The following is a 21,509-nucleotide window of genomic DNA, read 5'->3' as shown; positions in this document are numbered from 1 at the left end:
CCTCCTTCACCTCCATGCCATAGCTACTGCGATCTTCTCCCCCTTTACTTTCTATGGGCACAATAATAATAATAATAAAATATAAACAATAATATACATAACAATTAAAAACTTTATACACAAAGACACACAACATAACAAAAGCTTCCATTTCATTTATTCATTCCTTCCCCTCTGTTTTCTGCATGTGATTGCAACAAGAAGAAGGCTTTTCCACTTTTCTTCAGTGTTCCGTTCTCTCTTTCTTAGGGTTTACGAGCTTCGATAAAAGTTGAACAAACCCAGAGAAACGGAACAGAACACCATTGATTCTGTTTCTTCTGGGTTTGAAAAAAAATGAAGAGGGGTAGTAGTACTAGTAGTAAAGTAGAGCCATTTGTGCTACCCAACAGGCTCACACTGCTTCAGATTTTCATGGTGGTGATGCTCCTTTACCTTCTCTTCATGAGCTTCGAAATCCCTCTAGCTTTCAGAGCCGAAAACGGGGTCGTTTTCCTCACCGACGCATTGCCCATGCCCATGCCACTCATGCTCGAAGAATCACGCAACAGTGTCAAAATCAGAGCACCGACAGGGTTAAAGTTGGAGAAAGTTTCCACCTTGAGGTTCAACGAGAGCTTCACGGAGGGTTCGGAGCTGCACAAGGTGGCGCGGCACGCGTGGGTTGCCGGGGAGAAGCTCTGGGGGGAAGTGGAGAGCGGCAAAGTGAAGAGCTTTGCGAAAATTAAGGTAAAAAACGGGTCGGATTCGTGTCCGAATTCGGTGTCGGTCGCCGGGACGGAGTTCCGGGACAAAGGGGTGTTGGTGCTGCCGTGTGGGCTGACGCTCTGGTCGCACGTGACGGTGGTGGGGACGCCGCGGTGGGCCCACGCCGAGAGTGACCCGAAGATAGCGGTGGTGAGGGACGGGGGAGAGGCGGTGATGGTGTCGCAGTTCATGATGGAGTTGCAAGGGTTGAAGGCAGTGGACAAGGAGGAGCCGCCGAGGATTCTGCATTTCAATCCGAGGCTGAGAGGGGATTGGAGTGGGAAGCCAGTGATTGAGCAGAACACTTGCTATAGGATGCAATGGGGTTCTGCTATCAGGTGTGATGGGTGGAAATCTCGTGCGGATGAAGAAACTGGTTAGTTCCACTAGATAGATCGTTTCCACCCATGTGAACATTGTGGGACCTTACATCACTGCCCTAACCAGTTGGGGTTGTTGCTCTAAGGCTTTTAAAATGTGTTGTTAGTTTATTATGATCATGTGTTTGTTGATTGGATTTAGGATAGGCCAAAAGTTAGGTGTGGTGTTGCTGTTTGTGTTTTTGGTGTTGATCTCTGATTAGAATTCGAGTTTCACTTTGATAATGTGCGGTGAGGTCTAATGCCAAATATGTTATGAAGATTCGGTTACTTTGGGGTTAGGAAGTTGATTTTAGAGTTTTTTGTTGTAAATAACAATGGGGGCACTCTTTGGTTCATTGGGGTTGGTTTTTGAAGTAGGGACTGTCTGAGCTGTGAGTTAGAAGAAAGAAAAAGGCTTTAGTTTTGATCCTATCTTTTTACATTATCGAATCATTGTGTTTTGCTAAATTATTAAAGGTTGACTATCATGACTTGGTTTTTAACTGAGTTGAGTGGCATTGTGTGATCGATATAGTTGCCCTAGCCTCTTCACATAGTGGGATAAGAATTTTGTTGTTGTCGTTGACAATGGCAGTACTCTTTAGTTCATTGGAGTTGATTTTGGAGTGGGGACTGTATGTGCTGTGAGTTGGAAAAAAGAAAAAGACTCTAGTTTTGATCCTATCTTTTTACATTACTAAACTATGGTGTTTTGCCAAATTATTTAAGTTTGATCATCATGACTTCGTCTTTAACTGAATTGAATAGCATTGTTTGATGCATGTAGTCGACCACACTTGGTGAGATATGGTGTTTGTTGTTGTTGTTGTTGTTGACTATGATGACTACTATATGGAAAGCCTGACTTGACGAATTTGATTGGGGATCAAATGTAAAATTCAAAGGAAAAAAAAGAGAAGATTTTCATTCTGTATGGTCATTTTCATTCGCTTTTGTGAATGTGGACATCTTGCAAGCTTGCTTCTTGTTTATTTTATTTTCTTACTTTTGCATGTCTTATTTCAAGGGACGTTATCTCTCTTTGCTGAATTTCTTATTTTTGTGAAGTTGATGGACATGTGAAATGTGAAAAGTGGATTCGTGATGACAATAATCATTCTGAAGAGTGGAAGGCGACATGGTGGTTAAACAGATTGATAGGGCGAAAAAAGAAGATGATGGTAGACTGGCCATATCCTTTTGCGGAGGGCAAGTTATTTGTTCTCACCATAAGTGCTGGCTTGGAAGGTTACCATGTTAGTGTGGACGGGAGGCATGTGACATCCTTTCCCTATCGCACGGTGGGTACACAAATCATATCTCCTTCTTCTGTATGCTTGCAGAAATATCTTATATTGTTTGTGTTATATTCATATTTTGCAGGGGTTTGCCCTTGAGGATGCTACTGGACTATCTATAAATGGGGATGTTGATGTACACTCTATATTTGCTGCTTCCTTACCTACATCACATCCTAGCTTTGCTCCACAGATGCATCTTGAATTGCTTCCTCAGTGGAAAGCTCCTCCTCTTCAGAATGTGAATGTGGAGCTTTTCATTGGTATCCTTTCTGCTGGAAACCATTTTGCTGAACGGATGGCAGTGAGGAAGTCCTGGATGCAGCATAAGCTAATCCAATCTTCACGTGTTGTGGCTCGATTTTTTGTAGCCTTGGTAAAGGGTCACTGCATCATCCACTCCTAAATAAGGATAAAAGGTTCAAGATTACACAATGTTTTATACTTACTATTTTCCATTTCTTATATGATAGCATGCAAGGAAGGATATAAATGTGGACATAAAGAAAGAAGCAGAGTATTTTGGTGATATTATTATAGTCCCATACATGGATCATTATGACCTTGTTGTGTTGAAGACCATAGCTATCTGTGAATATGGGGTGAGTGATGGCAGAAGAGTTAAATGTTGCTTCTTTATGCACACATTTTAATATTTTATCCTCTCTTTTAGCTTGCATTATCACTGACTGTTAGTTATTGAATATGCATGTTGCAGATTCGGACCATGACTTCTAAGTATATAATGAAATGTGATGATGACACGTTTGTCAGAGTGGATTCTATCCTAAACGAAGCAAGACAAGTTCGAAGTAGAAGTCTGTACATGGGAAATATGAATTATCACCATAGGCCTCTTCGCCATGGGAAATGGGCTGTAACTTATGAGGTATAAATTTCATCTTGATTTCTCTTTCTTTTTGAAGTGCTTTTCTATATTTTTAAATCTGTTTCAATTTATCATATGCAGTTAGCTTTTTTGATACCATCCGTGTGTAATTATCATGAAATGTTGTATTGTTGGTCCAATTAGTTTTGTTGATTCGTCTACTTTTCTACAGTATAGCAGAATTTGAACTTTTCATTACTTATTTTAGGTTTACTGTTTGCATTTGAGTATTTGTTTTTAACTACCACTTTTATTTGAGTTTATGAATGCTGTTGCTCATTTCTTTTCCCTTTTGTATTAAATCAATTTACTGGTGCCATAGTTATCAATAGGGCACTATTATAGTGGCGTGGAGTGGCCATGTGCCACTACAAAGTTTGAATAATGGTCCATTTTCAAATAGTAGCCATTGCAGCACTAGAGGGAGACTTTTCAACAATCAATTTTTGCCCTCAAAACAGCATCATTTTTGGGGGATTTTTAACATAGTGGTAATCTTACTATGACCATAACACTGTTGTTTTTGGAGTCTTGTAATGCGCTCTACCACCAGTGTTTTTGGAGTCGGTTGTTATGTGCCACTATATCATGAGATTAATAACTATGAATAGTGATCAGCTTTATTAAATAGTTTAAGACTTTCAGTCATTTGACATTTCTGACAAATTCTCTGATAGTTGAAACATTTGAGTTTGTAGGTCATCAACTAAAATGCTGCAACTTATATTTTGAGCTTGCAGTGATATTCTGATTGGATGATTACCAGACGTTTACTTAACAGATTAACCTTTCTATTTAGGTTTATGATTGGCAGAGTTTCAACTTTCACACAATATGATTTCAATTCAATGACTTCAACTTTCACACAATATGATTTCAGTTCAATGACTTCAACTTTCACACATTGAAATTTATGACATTTGTTGTTATGGACTTGCAGTTTCTTTTGTGACTCTGGATTGTCATCTCATGTTCACTTTGTGGAGGCATTTCTGACTTTTTTTTTCTTTGCCCTTAACTTTCAGGAATGGGTAGAGGAAGAATATCCCATCTATGCTAACGGTCCAGGTTACATAGTCTCAGCTGACATTGCTCAGTTCATTGTATCTGAATTTGAGAAGCGCAAATTAAAAGTATGTTTGCGAATAATTTTTTTATCTCCGTTTATTCCTGGTTTGGTGTAAGTGTGCACGCACATGCATGCATATGGATTTGTTATATCTCAGTTTGTTTTCTGATATGCACTGAAGGAAGTTGTTGGCTGTTGATGACATACTTAACCAATTTTCAACATGGTGCAGTTATTCAAAATGGAGGACGTGAGCATGGGAATGTGGGTGGAGCACTTCAACAGCACAAGACCGGTAGAGTACATGCACAACTTGAAGTTCTGCCAATTTGGGTGCATTGAAGAGTACTACACTGCACACTACCAATCACCAAGGCAAATGACATGCATGTGGGAAAAATTGCAACATCAAGGAAAATCACTCTGTTGCAACATGAGATGACAAAATGATGGTAGGTATAGGTGATGTGTACGACAAGGGAAAAAGAAACATGCACAGCTAACTAGGCAAGTTCTATGATCATAATATATATCTCTGTATATAAGCACTTTTTCTCCCTTTTAAGGGGGGGTTTCGGGGGGTTTTACTTTAAAATGGTGAGGATGATTTATGTCAAGTTTCTATGCTTGTGGTTTGCCCCTATTTTGATCCATAACCCCCCCTACCTAAAAGAATAGATGGTGTAGGTATATCATCTTAGATAGAGTTAAAGTTGGATACTACAGGAACAGGTAAAGGAACAAACCTATGGTTTGTAACGTAGAGCAAAATGGTGCAGAAGCAGAATAAAATTACTTTTTTCTGCTTTGACTTCATTTTCCTATGTTCTTTCATGCATTAAAGAAGTTGCTATCTTCTCCGTGAAGAGGTATTTTGTGTCTGGTCTCGAATTACTTGATTTTCTTAATTCTTATATTTTGCTAATGGATTTTGTACTTATATTCTTAATATCAATAAGCCTATGGCAATACCAAATTAAAAGTATCACGTATCAGAAAACAACCAAATTATAGAACTAAATATCAAATCATAAAATATATAATGTATTATTGCTTTGTGCCAAACAACCTATCATTTATTATCTCCAAACAATTATAAAAATCTGGGTTACGTAAGATGGAAACAAGGACCAAGTAGGAGCGAGATCCTGAAATATACTCTCAAGTATAAATTCTGTGCCAGTGAATAAAATAAATATTTACATGTGAACCTAAAAAAGGTTTTCATAATGACCCAAAATGTCTCAGAAGGCAAGAACTCAAGTAGGAAATCTTGGATCTCCATTAAGTAAAATGTATCTAATATTAATTGATATTATTAGTTAATTTAATTTTTAATATTATAAAAAGCTAAATTTAATTTTAACTTTGACCATAATTATTCAATTTAATTCTTAAAATTGCCACCACTAATCATTTTCATCTCTAAATTTATACAATAGCATATTTAGTTCTTGAATTTTTTATAATTGTTAGTGAATTTGATTTTTAATTCTTAGTATTTTATATGTCAATTAAGGGTGTTTTTCAATTGGTGGACAAAAAATTATTCCTTTTTTAAATCATATTCTCCTTTTCAATCTTTAATACAATTATATACTTATGACTTAAATTCAAAATCTCAATAGTTAAGTTAAAACATTCACGCATCCACACACTCGATGTTTTTGAACATTTATTCAGGTTGAATATTTTTAATTGTGAATTAATACATGGAAAAATAAATTGATGAATTATAAATTTTATTGTATTTTATAATAATTCATGTTTACATTTTAGACATTAATCTGCTCTTTAAATTTAAAAATTAATTTAATAGCTACGTTTGAATAAACTTGTTCATAAGAATTTACAGGAAAAAATAAGAAAAAAAATAAAATAGACCTTGTTTATAAGTTAAGATTAGCTCATGTATAAGTTGAAATTTATTTATAGAAAAGTTAATATGAGAAAAATTTTACAAATTAATTTATAAAAAAAGCTTACTGTAATTTTTTTCTTATAAGTATTTGAGAAATTTATCTAAACAAGAAAATTTATATGTTATGTTATAATTGTGTCAAAATTTGTGGCATTTTTGTGTATGTGCTATATATATCATATCCGTACTTTCTAGTTGTATATCTTAATCGGTTCGGTGCTTTATGGATGAAACTTGAAGGCGTGATGCCAGTGACCTATTGCTGTGAGAATAAACATGTAGGCTTAAAGCTTGCTGCACCTTCTCAGATAATAGAGATAAAGCAGAAAAGGGCCCTTGACAAAGTTAGAGATTCTTTGTTAGTGGATAGAGACTAAAGGCTGGGAATCACATTCCATATCCCATATTGTTTTAATGTTTTACCAATCCATCTAGGTCTGTTCGGATATAAGCTATAAATACTTTTAATATCTTTTCTATTAAAAATATAAATCATTTTTCAGTAAATAAACTCTTAAAAACACTTCTAGTCTTAGATCAAGACAGACTCGTAGTGTTCTACTTCTACAGGTTCACACTTTAGAGATTCACTAATGTACTGCCTGTATCACTAACTCAATTGCTCATGACGGCCCCCACGAAGCTTCCACCTTTATAACATAATAATCGGTTGCCTATTTTTTCCTTTTTTCATAGTTCAATAAAGGTCAATATCGAGTTGAATTATAGTATGTTTGGATTCTCAGTCACACAATTCAATTAAAATGTGAATCACAAAAGTAACTTTTAGTTATTTTTGATATATCTTGACGCGAAAATTTAATTAAGCGTGAATTACATATATTAATCCAAACACGCATTTCATGTCATATAGTGTATTTGTTTTTACATTTCACATTTTGGAACGTGATTTTTCACATCTCAGTTGTGGTTTTAAGAAGTTAATAATTATAATTTCTTATATTCTAATAGTGATTTCTTACTTCTCAAGGAATTTCCAAATATGCTAATATTTTTCAGATTGAGTGTGGCTCAATTGAGATTGAACTTATTGCAGGAAATGACATGGATTTCATTCCGGCAAAACAATTTTAGAGAATGATAATAAAATTTAATTATGATTAAGTCTTGGGTGGAGAATAAATTCTATAATCGATTCAAAAAAAGAAAAGTTTAAGACTTATGACAATACCTTAAAATCCTGTCAAAGAGTAAAAAAAATGTTTTCTTCTTTTTATGTCAATTGTATAACATGTGCAAATTAAGGCTTTTGAGATACTTACGGCGTTAGATTTTACTTCTTTTAGCTAAGTATTTTTAATATTTTTCACATACATTTCTAGGAACAGAATTTGTGCTAATGAACATAATTTATTGGTTGTTGAATTCATTTATTTAGGTGTACGTCAGACATTCTATTTTTGTTTTTTAAGACTCTCAACATCTAGGAGTCAAATTAGACTACGACTAATAGAGATCGTATAGACCCAGTGAGAGAGGAAAGCTATCTAATGTCTATTTTTTACATTGACATTACTTAAACTCCAAATTAAATCCTTATAAGAGGAATCAAACCCTTTACCACTTGAACTATGGTAATTGACATGCAGGCAATCAATTAAAAATTCTAAAAAAAATGTCATTCACTGAATTCTGAACATAAATGAACTGAGAGGAGATTCAAATTACAGGTTGCATGTGCACACATCTGCCACAGAAGGACACCATGAATTAATGGCCACATTCTTTAACCCAAGAAAGTCATACATAATTTCCCCCCTAACCATGAAATTTTCCAACACTCGAACTTGTCACACCCTTCAGAATTTTTTTGATTTGTTACTCTCTGGGTCATGAGTTTGATTGTTGAAGTTCCATGCAAGATAACTTACAAGAAGAACCAAACAAGAGAACATGCCACAGGATAGATCAACCAAGCAACCCCTGAAAACAAAAGGGCCAAAACAATTTTAGTGTTGGCCATTTACAGATGAATGAAGTCTTGTTTGATAAATTTCTCAATAAGTACTTACAAAAAAATACAACAAAAAAATAAAATGAATTGAGTATCTCTTCAAAGCCAACATTTAATTATACATTTCTCATCTTGGAAAAGTTAGATCAGAGAGCTTCTATAAAAACTAAGTACATTAAGTTGATTTTAACTTATTAGAGAAACTGGATTCATTATACCTTTATATTTTATTGTCTTTCAAGTACTGAAAAGTTTACCAAAAAAGGACCTAAATAATAGATAGGCTTCAATTGACCAGAGATTAGGGACAATATAATTACGCTTACCATTTCGAAAACCATTGTTATAAGAAGATATGAAGAAACAATCCGCTGTAGTGTTAATCCCATTAGGACAATTGCAGATAAAAGAGTTATAGGTCCCACCATACCCACACACCCCATGGCTCCTTTCACAAGCATCACACGAGCCAGGATAGTCATTTGTGACACTGAACTTGTACTTGAGTGCTATACCATAGTTCCACTTCTCAGGATCCATTTCTTGATCATTGAAGTTGTAGAACCCCGTGTAAGAAGGGCATTGCAGCTTCTGCAGATCCATCTCAAACGCTGGACCGAGATTAACCGGCGTGTAAACGCAGCACGTCGAGATTGGAAGGTTAATGGTGGTGCTAATAGGCCTGCATGAGTATAGAAGACTACAAATTGGTGTCTCTTGATCACATAAAAGCTTGGAATTGGAATTGCTCCCATCATCATAGCCATTTGATTGACATATAGATGATGAGTTCATTGAGCAATCCACCAGAGCAAAGATGGTGCTATCAGCAAAAGTAAATGGTGCATCCCAGTTTAGGCCAAAGCCTTTGCTAGGGACAGTGCAGGAGCATGTTGACATGGTGGGATCTGAGATGTGTATGATTTGGTTTGTGTAGTCAATTGAGGTAATAGGGTAGGAGCCTGTGTGAGTGGTGAATGTGAGCTTTTGGTTGCTACATGTTACATGTGGTTGGAAACGAGGGTCACCACAACCAGGGCCACTTCCAAAAGGGTACTTGAGAGTTTCTTTGCCACAGTTTCTCTGGCAGATTTGTGATGAGATCAGAGAAGGAAGTAGTAGAAGGAAAATGGAGAGAAGAAGTGAAGGGTTGGTGAAATCCATTGTTGTTGTTGTTATGAGGATGGGGAATAAAGGAAAGTGGTGAAGCAAGAAGAGGAGGGACTAATAGGTATGATTCTGGTGTTAGTGTTACTATTTATTGAATTGTTGAAAGCATCTTCTACCCTCTAGCTAGCTAGCAGATGAATAATAACTTTCTGAGATGAAGGTATGAGGATTGAGGAACTTGCATTTTTGTTATGTAAGGATTTGTTTATTGCTTTTCATTGTATGTTATTTAACATTTTGTTATATATTTTTATTTGAGGATAAAACTTACATGGAGGTTTATAAATGTTTAGTTTTGTTTTTCATCAAAATTAAAGTTTCATCAAGCATGCAAACATTTACTGCATAAGTGTCGTTGATTCAAATGAAATGAAATGATTTTTTTTAAAATAAAGTCTTAAATTTAAATTTTGCTGCATGAGTGTCATTGATTCAAATAAAATGAAATGAATTTTTTTAAAATAAAGTCTTAAATTTAAATTTTGTTGATGAAAAAAAACTTAATTGAGGAATCAATTTATTAAAAATATTCATTTAAATTTTTCGACTGAAACACCAATAAAATAATTTAAAAAAACATCTGATTACAAAAATGAGACTTAAATTTTGATTAGAAAACAACATCAAAAACACTTAAGTAATATATAAGTTTTGTCCTTTCTTTTATTAGTATTAGATTAATTAGATGGTTCGGTGATGTACTTACCATCATCACTGTTTTTTGTCAGTACATACTAAAATTCGGATTTAATATGATGGAACGGGCTTTATTTTTCTTCTGGCCGGGATCTCCACCTTCATGAATTGTGTGTTTACTTTAAAGTGGAAAAATTGATAAGATGTTAGAGCACGTTAATTATTTCAAATCTCTTACTAAGAGAAATCACATGATCATGTGCTCGAGCAGCCACGTTACGACCTTAATTACACAAGTCACAGGCAAATGTGTTTGGAGTCTAAAACCTTTGACTTTCATTATACTATATCTAAAGATAATAACAAACATACACTCCATTTTTCGGATGTATATGAGAGGAAATAAAAAGAAGATAAAGAGGAAAAAAAAATAAAGAAATAAAATGATAGATGTTATAAATAAATGATATGGAGAGTGAGATCGAGAAAGAGAAATGAGGTGAAAGTGGGATGAAAGAAGGAACAAATGTATGTTAAGTATTTCTAATTTCTAAATTAAAACTGGGCATATGTAAGTATGTAACCCTTCATTCGTATAGATTAGGATCAAGAAAAACTTAATACTGTTTAAACGTAAGTTTCTTTGGTTTAATACATTTAAATCTTGGAATAAATCAGTTAACCCGCGAGTTAAAAGGATATATCAATCTGCGAATCATTTTTTTAAAAGTATATGTATAAAGTGTGTAATGTATAATTTGACAGAACAATACTCTCCCACATTTTTTACAAATATTTTAGGATTGATGTTTATGTCTTAATATGTTTTATATAAATAATAAGGAAAGATTTCATAAAAGAAGCAGTAGATACCTCTACTTCGCTCTTCAGTCCCCAAAACAAGCTTGGCCAAACGTTTATGCTTTTGAAGGCATATGATGATTGCCGACGCACTTGCTACTTAATTATAACAAGAACTATGAATTAGAATAATGTGGTGATGATTACATTTATACTTTTCATCTTCTTTTCTCTAATCCCTATAATTTATTTTCTTGTTATTATTATCCAATTATATATCATCCACTCATCAATTACGTTGTGCCTTCAGTCATTTGTACTAAAGTTGGTGGAAGGAAGAATATTTAAAATGCAAATAACTTTAGAAGAGAATATATTCATCTATATTTACATCTTTTTTTTCATCTCATCTATAATAAAACCTTTTTCACTTTATTTGTTTACTGCACATTCTTTTTTCCATCTCCTACTACTGAACCCAAGCAAGTTAAATGGTCGTGATACAATATTTCTACTAGTTCTCCATGTGAATCTTCTCGACATCACATGCACGTTTATTCTTTGTTGGCACTAATTCTTGCTGAATATTTTCTCTATATATGATAAGTTTTGCTTAACAATTTACATATTATATCTTTCAATTGCTCAGATCTAGAAGCTCAACAACAAAAAATTGTGCCTACAATGGAAACAAAATAAACTACACTCCTCTCTTTTAAGATGCTTGAATTATTCTTTTATTCTCTCTTTATGTTTTTTCTTTTCTTTTTATAATAGCAAAAAATGAGATTAAAACTTAAGACACCAAGTTATATATCCAAATCCTCCACCGCCAAGTCAATCTTAAGTGGATTCTTATTCTCTTGTGTTAAATATGTATTCTTCTAATAAATGAATACAAATTATATTATAATTTTCTTTAATGTAGATTATATCGACAAAAATAGTTAAAAGCTGAAAAGTTAACATATTTGGTAAAATCAATAGTTGAAATAGCTGAAAAGTATAAAATGATTAAAAAAATAATGAAATCATAATTTATTTAAAAAGGGTAAGCAAAAAATTTGATAAATATATTAAAGATAAAAATATAAAAAACTAGAAGATAAAAGCATGTGTTTTAAAAAACGTTACTTTAAATAATGTTTCAAAAAATGCTAGAAGTTATTAAAAAAAAGTTTATTTACCAAATAAACAGATGAGTTTTTCAGTTAATAAAAAAAGTTAAAAACTAATTGAAATATCTTCTCAAACATAATCATAAGTGATAATAGTATAAAATTATAAAAGTGTCTCCCAATAATATTTTATAAATTATAAAAGTGTCTCCCAAAAATATTTTATATTTTTCTATAACTCTCAATATCCTCGATAGGTAATTTTGAATATTTTTTTATTAATTTAATATTTTAGAAGGTAAAATAAATTTTAAATGCATTGAATATACTTTAAAATTTCATTTAAAATTTAGAAAAGTATCATCTACTCCACCATTGACTAATTTCAATTGAAAAACTGGTTAGCTGCCTTTAATTTTTCCTTAATAACATTTTTTTATTTCACGAAATTTGAATTTAAAACTTTACTCAAAGGATCCATACTAGCACAAATCATATCAATGTAATATTGGTAAACTAGCTATTAATCTTGTTGAAAATTAAACAATAGAGATTTTTTTTTTCTTTCTAAATGCACTATTTACATTAAAATTGAGTCAAATGTAAATTGTGCATTTATAAAGAAAATAAATGTATATTTAAAAATAAGAAAGGAGAGAAGATAAAAACATCTCAAGGAAAAGTAATGTGATTTACATAAATAAAAAAGAATTTGTGGCTACAATTAGCAATTTTATGTGAATATGATGACTCTTTGGAAAACCCAAGCATATTTGGGAAAGGGAACCTCTTAAATTTAGACTGTGGGTGAAGGAGCCGAACCTGTTTGCTTTATAGTAGTAAGGAATCTAGTTTGTTGGATAACAAAATGATGAATAACATTATATCAAACTCTATGGGACAAAGGGGGGAGCAAGACATCTGTTGTCAAAGAAATCACATCCAAAATGGTGAAGGGAAAAATGAAAGTGGGTCAGAAAAGTCTCTAGGTCAGAACGGAAGAGTCTGCATTAGTTGAATGTAGAAATTAAATTTTGTTTTAAGACATAAGTTTTTGGTTTTATTACAATGGTTTTATAATATTAATTAAATAATATGTAATCAAAAAAGCACCAGTGGTCTAGTGGTAGAATAGTACCCTGCCACGGTACAGACCCGGGTTCGATTCCCGGCTGGTGCAAATTTGTATTACTTTTTTTCTTTATTTTAGGAGATTCGGTTTCTTGAGGACAGTTACAATAAAATCCCTCAAGTGGGCTCAATCCATTTGTTTTGTGGCCAGGTAGCTCTTGACAGCAGACTAACTTAAAGAGGATACTGTTGAACAAAAACACCATCTTCTCTGCAAGACTACCCTTCTTCTTCTCCATGGGCTGCTAGCATGGTTAGTTTTACATATAAAGAGTTTTATTCCATTTTCAGTTAAATTGTGATTTAGAATTCAAAATCATGTTCAAACGCAATATAGTAATGGTTCTGCTAAAAAATATTATTTGGAAAGATACACAACTTATATATATATATATATATATATATATATATATTTTTTTTTTTTTATCTAGAAGCAAAAATATTTCCACTACCGAAAGTCATGAAACTTACTAAAAGAAAAAAGTAGAGTACCAATTAAACAAAAATTCTTTTCCCAACAAATGTTGCCCTGTGGCACACAACTTCTATCAAGTATATGTGAAAAGTATATGTTAAAATATGATTTTTATCCTTATAAATATGAAAATATTTAAAATTTGTTTCTATAAAATTTTTAGCATATTTTTTATCTTCGTAATATTAAAATGTCTTTTTTTTTTTTACATGAAGTAGGTTTGGGTAAATAAAAAAAGTGTGAGAACGAAAAACAACCATACAGCTTTGTGACGAAAAACAATACCCTTTATAAAAAAAATTCTCACTGTGCATCAAACAATCATATCGTCTCTAATAGCTAGGTACGTAAAAAAATTGAAAAATAGAAATATCAAAATTACACATTGCAATACCAAAGGTGAAAGTCTAAATTTAAAAATCAAAATAATTTTCTTGAGTTAAAAAAATGTGGAATATCAAATTCTAAACGATTAGGAGTTTAATTTTTATTAAGAGTCAAATTAAAAATCAAATAAAAGTATATATCAAAAGATATTTATCCTCTTGAATAAATTTACATAACTCAATTCAAATTAGAGGTAATTTATTATAGATTAAACAATTATATCTCATATATTACAAATACTTATTTTTTATCCCTTATTTCTTTGTCTTTCAATTTTCTTATTAAGTCATATCACTTATTATATTTATAATTTTTTTTCATCTCAAATGGTAAAACAGCATTCGTAAGGCTTTTAAATATTGAATCGTTCAAGAAAAGCAAGATAACGTCAATTCTGGCTTGTTCTTTGAACTGCAGTACTATTAGTTTGTCCCACTTGAATTATTGTGTCCCACTGTTGTGTGAATTTCAACTTTTTGGGTTCATGTATTGACTATTGGGGAGGCCTTGGGTAAAACACTACCCTATATATGAAACTGAATATTGAAAAAATTGGCATCTATTATCATTGCTTCCTTCATCTTTAGTTTTTATTAACTAATTTTTTTTAAGAACTTTATTGGCATCTAACTTCATCACTTGCTTCACTTTTTTTTTTCCTTTCATTACGATAAAATTCTGTTGAGGACTGGTTTTCTTTTTCATTATAATTACAATAGTACGAAAGAACATATAAAACTCATTTAAAGTCAGTATCGTCCGTCGGCGGTTCCTACATTCACGATGTCCTGGGTAGTTTTGACTTTTGCAGAAGAACTTTGATTCCAGCATCGTGTAATTTTCTTTGTCTTTTTTAATTTCTATTATTATATTACTAATCATTATATAATATCTTTAATCAGTTGTCATCGACATATTTGATGCGTTCAATGCATAATATATTTGCTGTAGCCTATATCCAAGAAAACATTATTAGGTGGTCGTGGTTTAATTTATCACTGATTTAATCTGGATATATTTATTTTTTTTAAATTAACTAATCTAAATATATGTTTCTTGTAAATTGGTCAATATTCCATACATACATGGATGATTTAGGATTACCTAATAGTTTATTCTAGCATGCTTATCACACAATGTTATCTCACCCTCCTTTCCCATACATAAAACTCCACATTTCCTGCTGAGTAACCTAACAAAACAAACACAGCATTGCTCCGTGTTTGACCTGTTATAGTAAACAGTGATGGCTCAAAGGGACTTGAGGCTTTTGGGTGCTTGGTTCAGTCCATTTGTCCTGAGGGTGCAGATTGCCCTTAACCTCAAGGGTTTGGATTATGAGGTTGTTGAAGAGACTTTGAATCCCAAAAGTGAATTGCTTCTTAAGTCCAACCCTGTGCACAAGAAAATCCCAGTTTTCTTCCATGGAGATAAAGTCATATGTGAATCTGCAATCATAGTTGAGTACATAGATGAGGTTTGGTCCAACAATGCTCTCTCCATCCTTCCACAAAATGCATATGATCGAGCTAATGCCCGATTTTGGGTTTCTTACATCGATGACAAGGTATTTATATTTCTGTGCCTTCACTCCTTTTTTAATTTTGCTTATTCTTATTCCTACTATCTAATGTTAGAAATAATTTACTCCATCCAACCCTTATTATAAAATCCAAATTAAAAGTGTACCTTGATCCTTTCTTTTCCTAAGTTTTTTTTAGTAAGTTGCATATGAAAACTTAATTATCACCATAAGCTTAGTTTTCATGTGATTTTAATTTTTATTGCATGAGTACTTAATATTTTTTGGTGTATTTTTTTCTACTGGGAGTAGTGGGTTACGTCCTTGAAAAGTGTTCTACTGGCTGGAGATGACGACGAGGCAAAGAAATCACACTTTGTGGAAATGGAAGAAGCACTTGAGAGGATGGAAGAAGTGTTCAACAAGTGCAGTGAAGGAAAGACATACTTTGGAGGGGATACAATTGGAATTGTTGACATTGTTTTTGGGAGCCTTTGGAGTTGGATGAGAGTGATAGAAGAGATGAATGGAAGAAAAGTGTTTGATGAAGCAAAGAACCCTTCTTTGGCTAAATGGGCTGAAACGTTTTCTGCTGATGCTGCTGTGAAGGGTGTTCTTCCAGAGACTCACAAGCTTGTTGAGTATGCCGAGAGTCTTAAGAAAAGATGGGCTGCTGCAGCTGCAAAGTAAATGGAACTAATTGCAAGATTACTTGGCTTTGAAATTGTGATTTTTTTTTTCCTTGTAGGCTATCTTTGTTCTAACTTTATGTTGGTTTAAAAATAACTTTAAAATAAAAGGTTTATAAATAAAGTAGAGAAAAAGGGGAGTGTCTTCGGTTTTGACTTTTGAGTTGTGAGGGTAACCTTTCAATTGAAGAGTCCGAATCTCACTTGAAGAGAATTAACAATTGGGATAAAAAAAATTATGCTTTTGTATTTGTTTGTTTAGGTTGCCTCTGCTAGCAACTGAGTCTCTGTCTGTTGATTGTAGGTCATGTCTCATTTATATATATATATATATATATATATATATATATATATATATAGCAATAAGGAGTGCTAAGACGCAGCACACCCAAATTTATTTAAAAAGGCAAGATTAAAATAAAAATAAAATAAAACTTGAGGGCATAAACCTAACCCAAGATAAAGCTAAAGAAGGGTAAAACATTAAGCATACCTATTGCGAAAAAAAAGAGGCCAATTTAGAATTTTCTTCTCTAAAGATGCGAGTATCTAAAATTAATCTTTTTAGCTAACTCTGTATGGTTTAATCATCTATTTCTAAGTCTCCTCGGGATCAGATTTGCATATTTAAAAAATTGGATGACAAGGCCAAAGATTAGTTCATCCTTTTTGGAAGGTTTTGGGATAATTCAAGTAGATTTGATTTCCTCCTCAATGTAACTCTATTAAGTGCAACACGGATGGTGCGACCAAAAGAGCTCCTCGCCCGGCTTCTTGTGGGGTAATTTTCAAAAAAAGTGTGGCATTCCTTGCGTGTTCTGTAGATATGTAAGGATATTGCCTTCAGTGTATTTGTTATCTGAAATTTTTAAAATTTCTCTTTTTTAAGTTCTTTATTTAAAAAAATGTTTCTTGGATAATTTTGAATTGTCTATAACTTCAGAGAAAAAAATACGAGAAATAAATGATTAATTTGATTGATGATGTAATATGATAAAGAAAATGAAAAAAAAAAGTTATTAACTGAATTTTCATCAAAATATAATCACTCTTTATTTAACCATCAAACAACCATGTTATCAAAATATCCTCTTGAATAAATTTACATATAACTCAATTCAAATTAGACGTAAATTATATATGGTCAAACAATGATATCTCATGTTACAAATACTTATCTTCTATCCTTTATTATATCCTTTATTTCTGTGTGTTTCTATCTTCATGCTAAGTCACATTACTAATTACATTTTCACTTATTTTCTTTTCTATTTTTTTATCTCAAAGCTAGGGTAAAAAAAACCATGCATCATTATTCTATGATTTTTGGAATATTGAGCCGCCCATAAAAAAATTATTCTACTTTTATTTCTTCAAAATTATCAATTTTATAAGATTGAATCGACTTAAAAAAATAAAATTAATCATTTCATATTAATAATATTATTATGTTTAATGTGCGTGACTATGCTAGTATTTTAAAACGATTCAAATTTAACAAAAAAATAAATCAGTTCATAGAATAAATTAATTCTTTTAATAAAAAATTAATAACCAACGCATTTTTTCCTATTATCTAGATCTAAAGACCTAGTAAAAAAAATCTAAAGAAAGATATATCATATAAAAAACAAAAGACCACATCAATTCTGGCTTGTTCTTTGCATTTTGCAATGCATGCAGTATAATTATTAATTGGTCCGTCCCACTTGAATTACTGTGTCCCAAGCACTGTTGTACGTGTCTCTGCTCAACTTGTAAGTTGATTCTTATCTGATACATCCCACAATGTTATCTCACTTTCTTTCACATACATAAAATGCATCATTTCCTTTTAAGTAACACAGTGCATTTTGATCTTTTATATGGCTAAAAATGACTTGTGGCTTTTGGGTGCTTGGTTCAGTCCATTTGCCCTGAGGGTGCAGATTGCCCTTAACCTTAAGGGTTTAGATTATGAGGTTGTTGAAGAGACCTTAAATCCCAAAAGTGAGTTGCTTCTTAAGTCCAACCCTGTGCACAAGAAAATCCCAGTTTTCTTCCATGGAGATAAAGTTATATGTGAATCTGCAATCATAGTTGAGTACATTGATGAGGTTTGGTTCAACAATGCTCCCTCCCTCCTTCCATAAAATGCTTATGACCGAGCTATTGCCCGATTTTGGGTTGTTTACATCGATGACAAGGTATTTATATATATTCCTTTTGGTTTTGATTTTTTTTTCATCGCTAAAAATCGAAGAAGGTACCAGAGTTTTACCATCTAAACTAAACCCCTTTGATTTTGGATTTTGGATTTTGGTTTTTGGTTTTCTTATTTTTACTTTTACTAACTAACTTAGAAATAACTTAGAGAACGTACCCATAAATTAAGGGGGTTTTGCCGTTTTGGTACAGCTGAATTTTATAACATCTATTATTTCTTCTCGGCCCATTCTTTGCCTCCATATTTCAAAAACATAAACTCAACTTAGATTCTTTCCTTATTTCTTTGTGTCATTAATCCGCGCATCAATCCACCAACTGCAAGCCTCAGATATAATTTGGGCAACTCAAATCTCAATTCACTGAGTTGATGCGCGGGTTAATGTGAAATAATAATAATAATAAAAGCAAGAATCTATGAGTTCCACAGTGCTTTAACTTTTCTAGAATTCTGGACTCCGAAGCTAGGAAGTTCCACACTTAGTCGTTTTGAGCAAGCTGTGTTTAGCTGCTGCGTTCATATACAGTATATTTAGAATTTTAGAAGTTAGAACTTATATGTAAATATAGTTTGAGCTAAACGAATGATAAGGAGGCATAATATTATTACTGAGAAGAGTTTATAGAATTTGTAGACGTACCAATGACAAAATTCATGTTAATTGTTAGCTGCAAGCCTCAAATGTAATTTACACAACTCAAACTCAAACTCAATTCGCTGGTGCTGGATTGATGTGCGGGTTAATGTGAAATAAAGAAAGAAGGCAAGAATATATGAGTTGAGTTTATTACTTTGAAATATGGAGGCAAATGAATGGGTAGAGAAGAAATAATAGATGTTATAAAATTCAACTATACCCGAACTTCTTAATTTACAGTGGTACGGTATCATTTCTCAATAATTTATATATGTAACTTAATTGAACTCATGTAAGTAATGTGTTTCGCTAAGTTACCTGCGGCGGTGTGGCCTTTTCAAGAAGTTTTTTTTATTAAGTTGCATGAACAGCTTAATTATCATCAAAAGTTAGTTATAAGCTATGAAGCACAAATTCTAACACAAACACTTCGACAAACTAATGTCTTAATGTCTATGATACGGACACCACATACAAATAAACAAAGAGATTCTAATAAAATAATAACATATAATAAAATATCTAAATTGATGATATATTTATTTTTTAAAATTAACCAAAAAATGTTTTTTCAAATGTATAAGTTATATACCTAATAAGAAGTATGAAACAAATGCTAGGGTATGTCGGTGTTGGATGCGGCAACACTTCCAACTTATAGAGGCTATAAGCTTTCGTGTGTTTTTTATTGAATAAGTACTAATCTTTAGTCTTGGAGTAGTGGTATACGTCCATGCGGAATGCTCTATTGGCTGAAGCAGCTGATCAAGATGATGAGGCAAAGAAGCCACACTTTGTGGGAATGGAAGAAGCACTTGAGAGGATGGAAGAAGTGTTCAACAAGTGCAGTGAAGGAAAGGCCTACTTTGGGAGGGGATACAATTGGAATTATTGACATTGCTTTTGGGAGCCTTTGGAGTTGGATGAGAGTGATAGAAGAGATGAATGAAAGAAAAGTGTTTGATGAAGCAAAGAACCCTGCTTTTTTCTTTATTTTAGGAGATTCGGTTTCTTGAGGACAGTTACAATAAAATCCCTCAAGTGGGCTCAATCCATTTGTTTTGTGGCCAGGTAGCTCTTGACAGCAGACTAACTTAAAGAGGATACTGTTGAACAAAAACACCATCTTCTCTGCAAGACTACCCTTCTTCTTCTCCATGGGCTGCTAGCATGGTTAGTTTTACATATAAAGAGTTTTATTCCATTTTCAGTTAAATTGTGATTTAGAATTCAAAATCATGTTCAAACGCAATATAGTAATGGTTCTACTAAAAAATATTATTTGGAAAGATACACAACTTATATATATATATATATATATATATATATATATATATATATATATTTATCTAGAAGCAAAAATATTTCCACTACCGAAAGTCATGAAACTTACTAAAAAAAAGTAGAGTACCAATTAAAGAAAAATTCTTTTCCCAACAAATTTTGTCCTATTATATATTTAAAAAAACCTAAGTTACTAGCCACTTATACGAGGGCCCGGTGGCACACAACTTATATCAAGTATATGTGAAAAGTATATGTTAAAATATGATTTTTATTCTTATAAATATGAAATTATTTAAAATTTGTTTCTGTAAATTTTTAGTATATTTTTTATCTTCGTAATATTAAAATGTTTTTTTTTTACATGAAGTAGGTTTGGGTAAATAAAAAAAGTGTGAGAACGAAAAACAACCATACAGCTTTGTGACGAAAAACAATAACCTTTATAAAAAAAAATCTCACTATGCATCAAACAATCATATCATCTCTAATAGGTACGTAAAAAAAATTGAAAAAAATTTAGATAAATTGTAAAATAAAAATATCAAAATTACACATTGCAATACAAAGGTGAAAGTCTAAATTTAAAAATCAAAATAATTTTCTAGAATTAAAAAAATGTGGAATATCAAACTCTAAACGATGAGAAGTTTAATTTTTATTAAGAGTCAAATTAAAAATCAAATAAAAGTATATATCAAAAGATATTTATCCTCTTGAATAAATTTACATAACTCAATTCAAATTAGAGGTAATTTATTATAGATTAAACAATTATATCTCATATATTACAAATACTTATTTTTTATCGTTTATTTCTTTGTATTTCAATTTTCTTATTAAGTCATATCACTTATTATATTTATAAATTATTTTTCATCTCAAATGGTCAAACTGCATTCGTAAGGCTTTTAAATATTGAATCGTTCAAGAAAAACAAGATAACGCAATTCTGGCTTGTTCTTTGAACTGCAGTACTATTAGTTTGTCCCACTTGAATTATTGTGTCCCACTGTTGTGTGAATTTCAACTTTTTGGGTTCATGTATTGACTATTGAGGAGGCCTTGGGTAAAACACTACCCTATATATGAATTATGAAGAGTTGGACACATTAAACAATTTGAGTTGATTTTCCTAAGGGAAAAACTTGGGTAGTAGTCACTACCCTAAATATGAAGGGTTCAACACATT

At 32.2% G+C, this 21,509-nt stretch overlaps 3 protein-coding genes, 1 non-coding gene and 1 pseudogene across 4 annotated transcripts; 4 read left to right on the top strand and 1 right to left on the bottom strand.

Moving 5' to 3' along the window:
• On the top strand, nt 1-5,174 carry LOC100818349 (hydroxyproline O-galactosyltransferase GALT6). Its single transcript, XM_003519735.5, has 7 exons — nt 1-1,123; nt 2,178-2,410; nt 2,493-2,783; nt 2,881-3,009; nt 3,126-3,296; nt 4,322-4,429; nt 4,598-5,174. Exons 1-7 carry the CDS (start codon nt 337-339, stop codon nt 4,805-4,807), a joined length of 1,929 nt encoding a protein of 642 aa, XP_003519783.1. The 5' UTR covers nt 1-336; the 3' UTR covers nt 4,808-5,174.
• Nucleotides 5,175-7,904: 2,730 nt separating this feature from the next.
• LOC100817815 (wall-associated receptor kinase-like 20) lies at nt 7,905-9,641 on the bottom strand. The gene is made up of 2 exons (XM_003519734.5): nt 8,588-9,641; nt 7,905-8,230 (listed from the first exon to the last, which is right to left on the bottom strand). Exons 1-2 carry the CDS (start codon nt 9,423-9,425, stop codon nt 8,175-8,177), a joined length of 894 nt encoding a protein of 297 aa, XP_003519782.2. The 5' UTR covers nt 9,426-9,641; the 3' UTR covers nt 7,905-8,174.
• A 3,454-nt stretch (nt 9,642-13,095) lies between these two features.
• On the top strand, nt 13,096-13,166 carry TRNAG-GCC (transfer RNA glycine (anticodon GCC)). The gene has a single exon. It is a non-coding gene; the product is annotated as a tRNA-Gly (tRNA).
• Nucleotides 13,167-15,225: 2,059 nt separating this feature from the next.
• Nucleotides 15,226-16,191, top strand: GSTU8 (glutathione S-transferase U17-like). Its single transcript, NM_001305053.1, has 2 exons — nt 15,226-15,546; nt 15,814-16,191. The coding sequence occupies exons 1-2, from the start codon at nt 15,226-15,228 to the stop codon at nt 16,189-16,191; spliced, it is 699 nt and encodes a 232-aa protein (NP_001291982.1).
• A 1,815-nt stretch (nt 16,192-18,006) lies between these two features.
• LOC100817282 (glutathione S-transferase U18) lies at nt 18,007-21,105 on the top strand (annotated as a pseudogene).
• The last annotated feature ends 404 nt before the right edge of the window (nt 21,106-21,509 follow it).

This window comes from Glycine max, chromosome 2, assembly GCF_000004515.6.
Source record: "Glycine max cultivar Williams 82 chromosome 2, Glycine_max_v4.0, whole genome shotgun sequence".
NCBI lineage: Eukaryota > Viridiplantae > Streptophyta > Magnoliopsida > Fabales > Fabaceae > Glycine > Glycine max.
This window is presented reverse-complemented; position numbering and strand designations above follow the sequence as displayed.

Bases quoted from the DNA above. Each gene is read 5' to 3' on its own strand.
- GSTU8 (NM_001305053.1), top strand. From the start codon at position 15,226: ATGGCTCAAAGGGACTTGAGGCTTTTGGGTGCTTGGTTCAGTCCATTT. The intron at 15,547-15,813 runs GTATTTATATTT...TACTGGGAGTAG, and splicing joins TTTCTTACATCGATGACAAG to TGGGTTACGTCCTTGAAAAG.
- LOC100818349 (XM_003519735.5), top strand. From the start codon at position 337: ATGAAGAGGGGTAGTAGTACTAGTAGTAAAGTAGAGCCATTTGTGCTA. The intron at 3,010-3,125 runs GTGAGTGATGGC...TGCATGTTGCAG, and splicing joins TAGCTATCTGTGAATATGGG to ATTCGGACCATGACTTCTAA. The intron at 4,430-4,597 runs GTATGTTTGCGA...AACATGGTGCAG, and splicing joins TTGAGAAGCGCAAATTAAAA to TTATTCAAAATGGAGGACGT.
- LOC100817815 (XM_003519734.5), bottom strand. From the start codon at position 9,425: ATGGATTTCACCAACCCTTCACTTCTTCTCTCCATTTTCCTTCTACTA. The intron at 8,231-8,587 runs GTAAGCGTAATT...TTTTGTTTTCAG, and splicing joins TAACAATGGTTTTCGAAATG to GGGTTGCTTGGTTGATCTAT.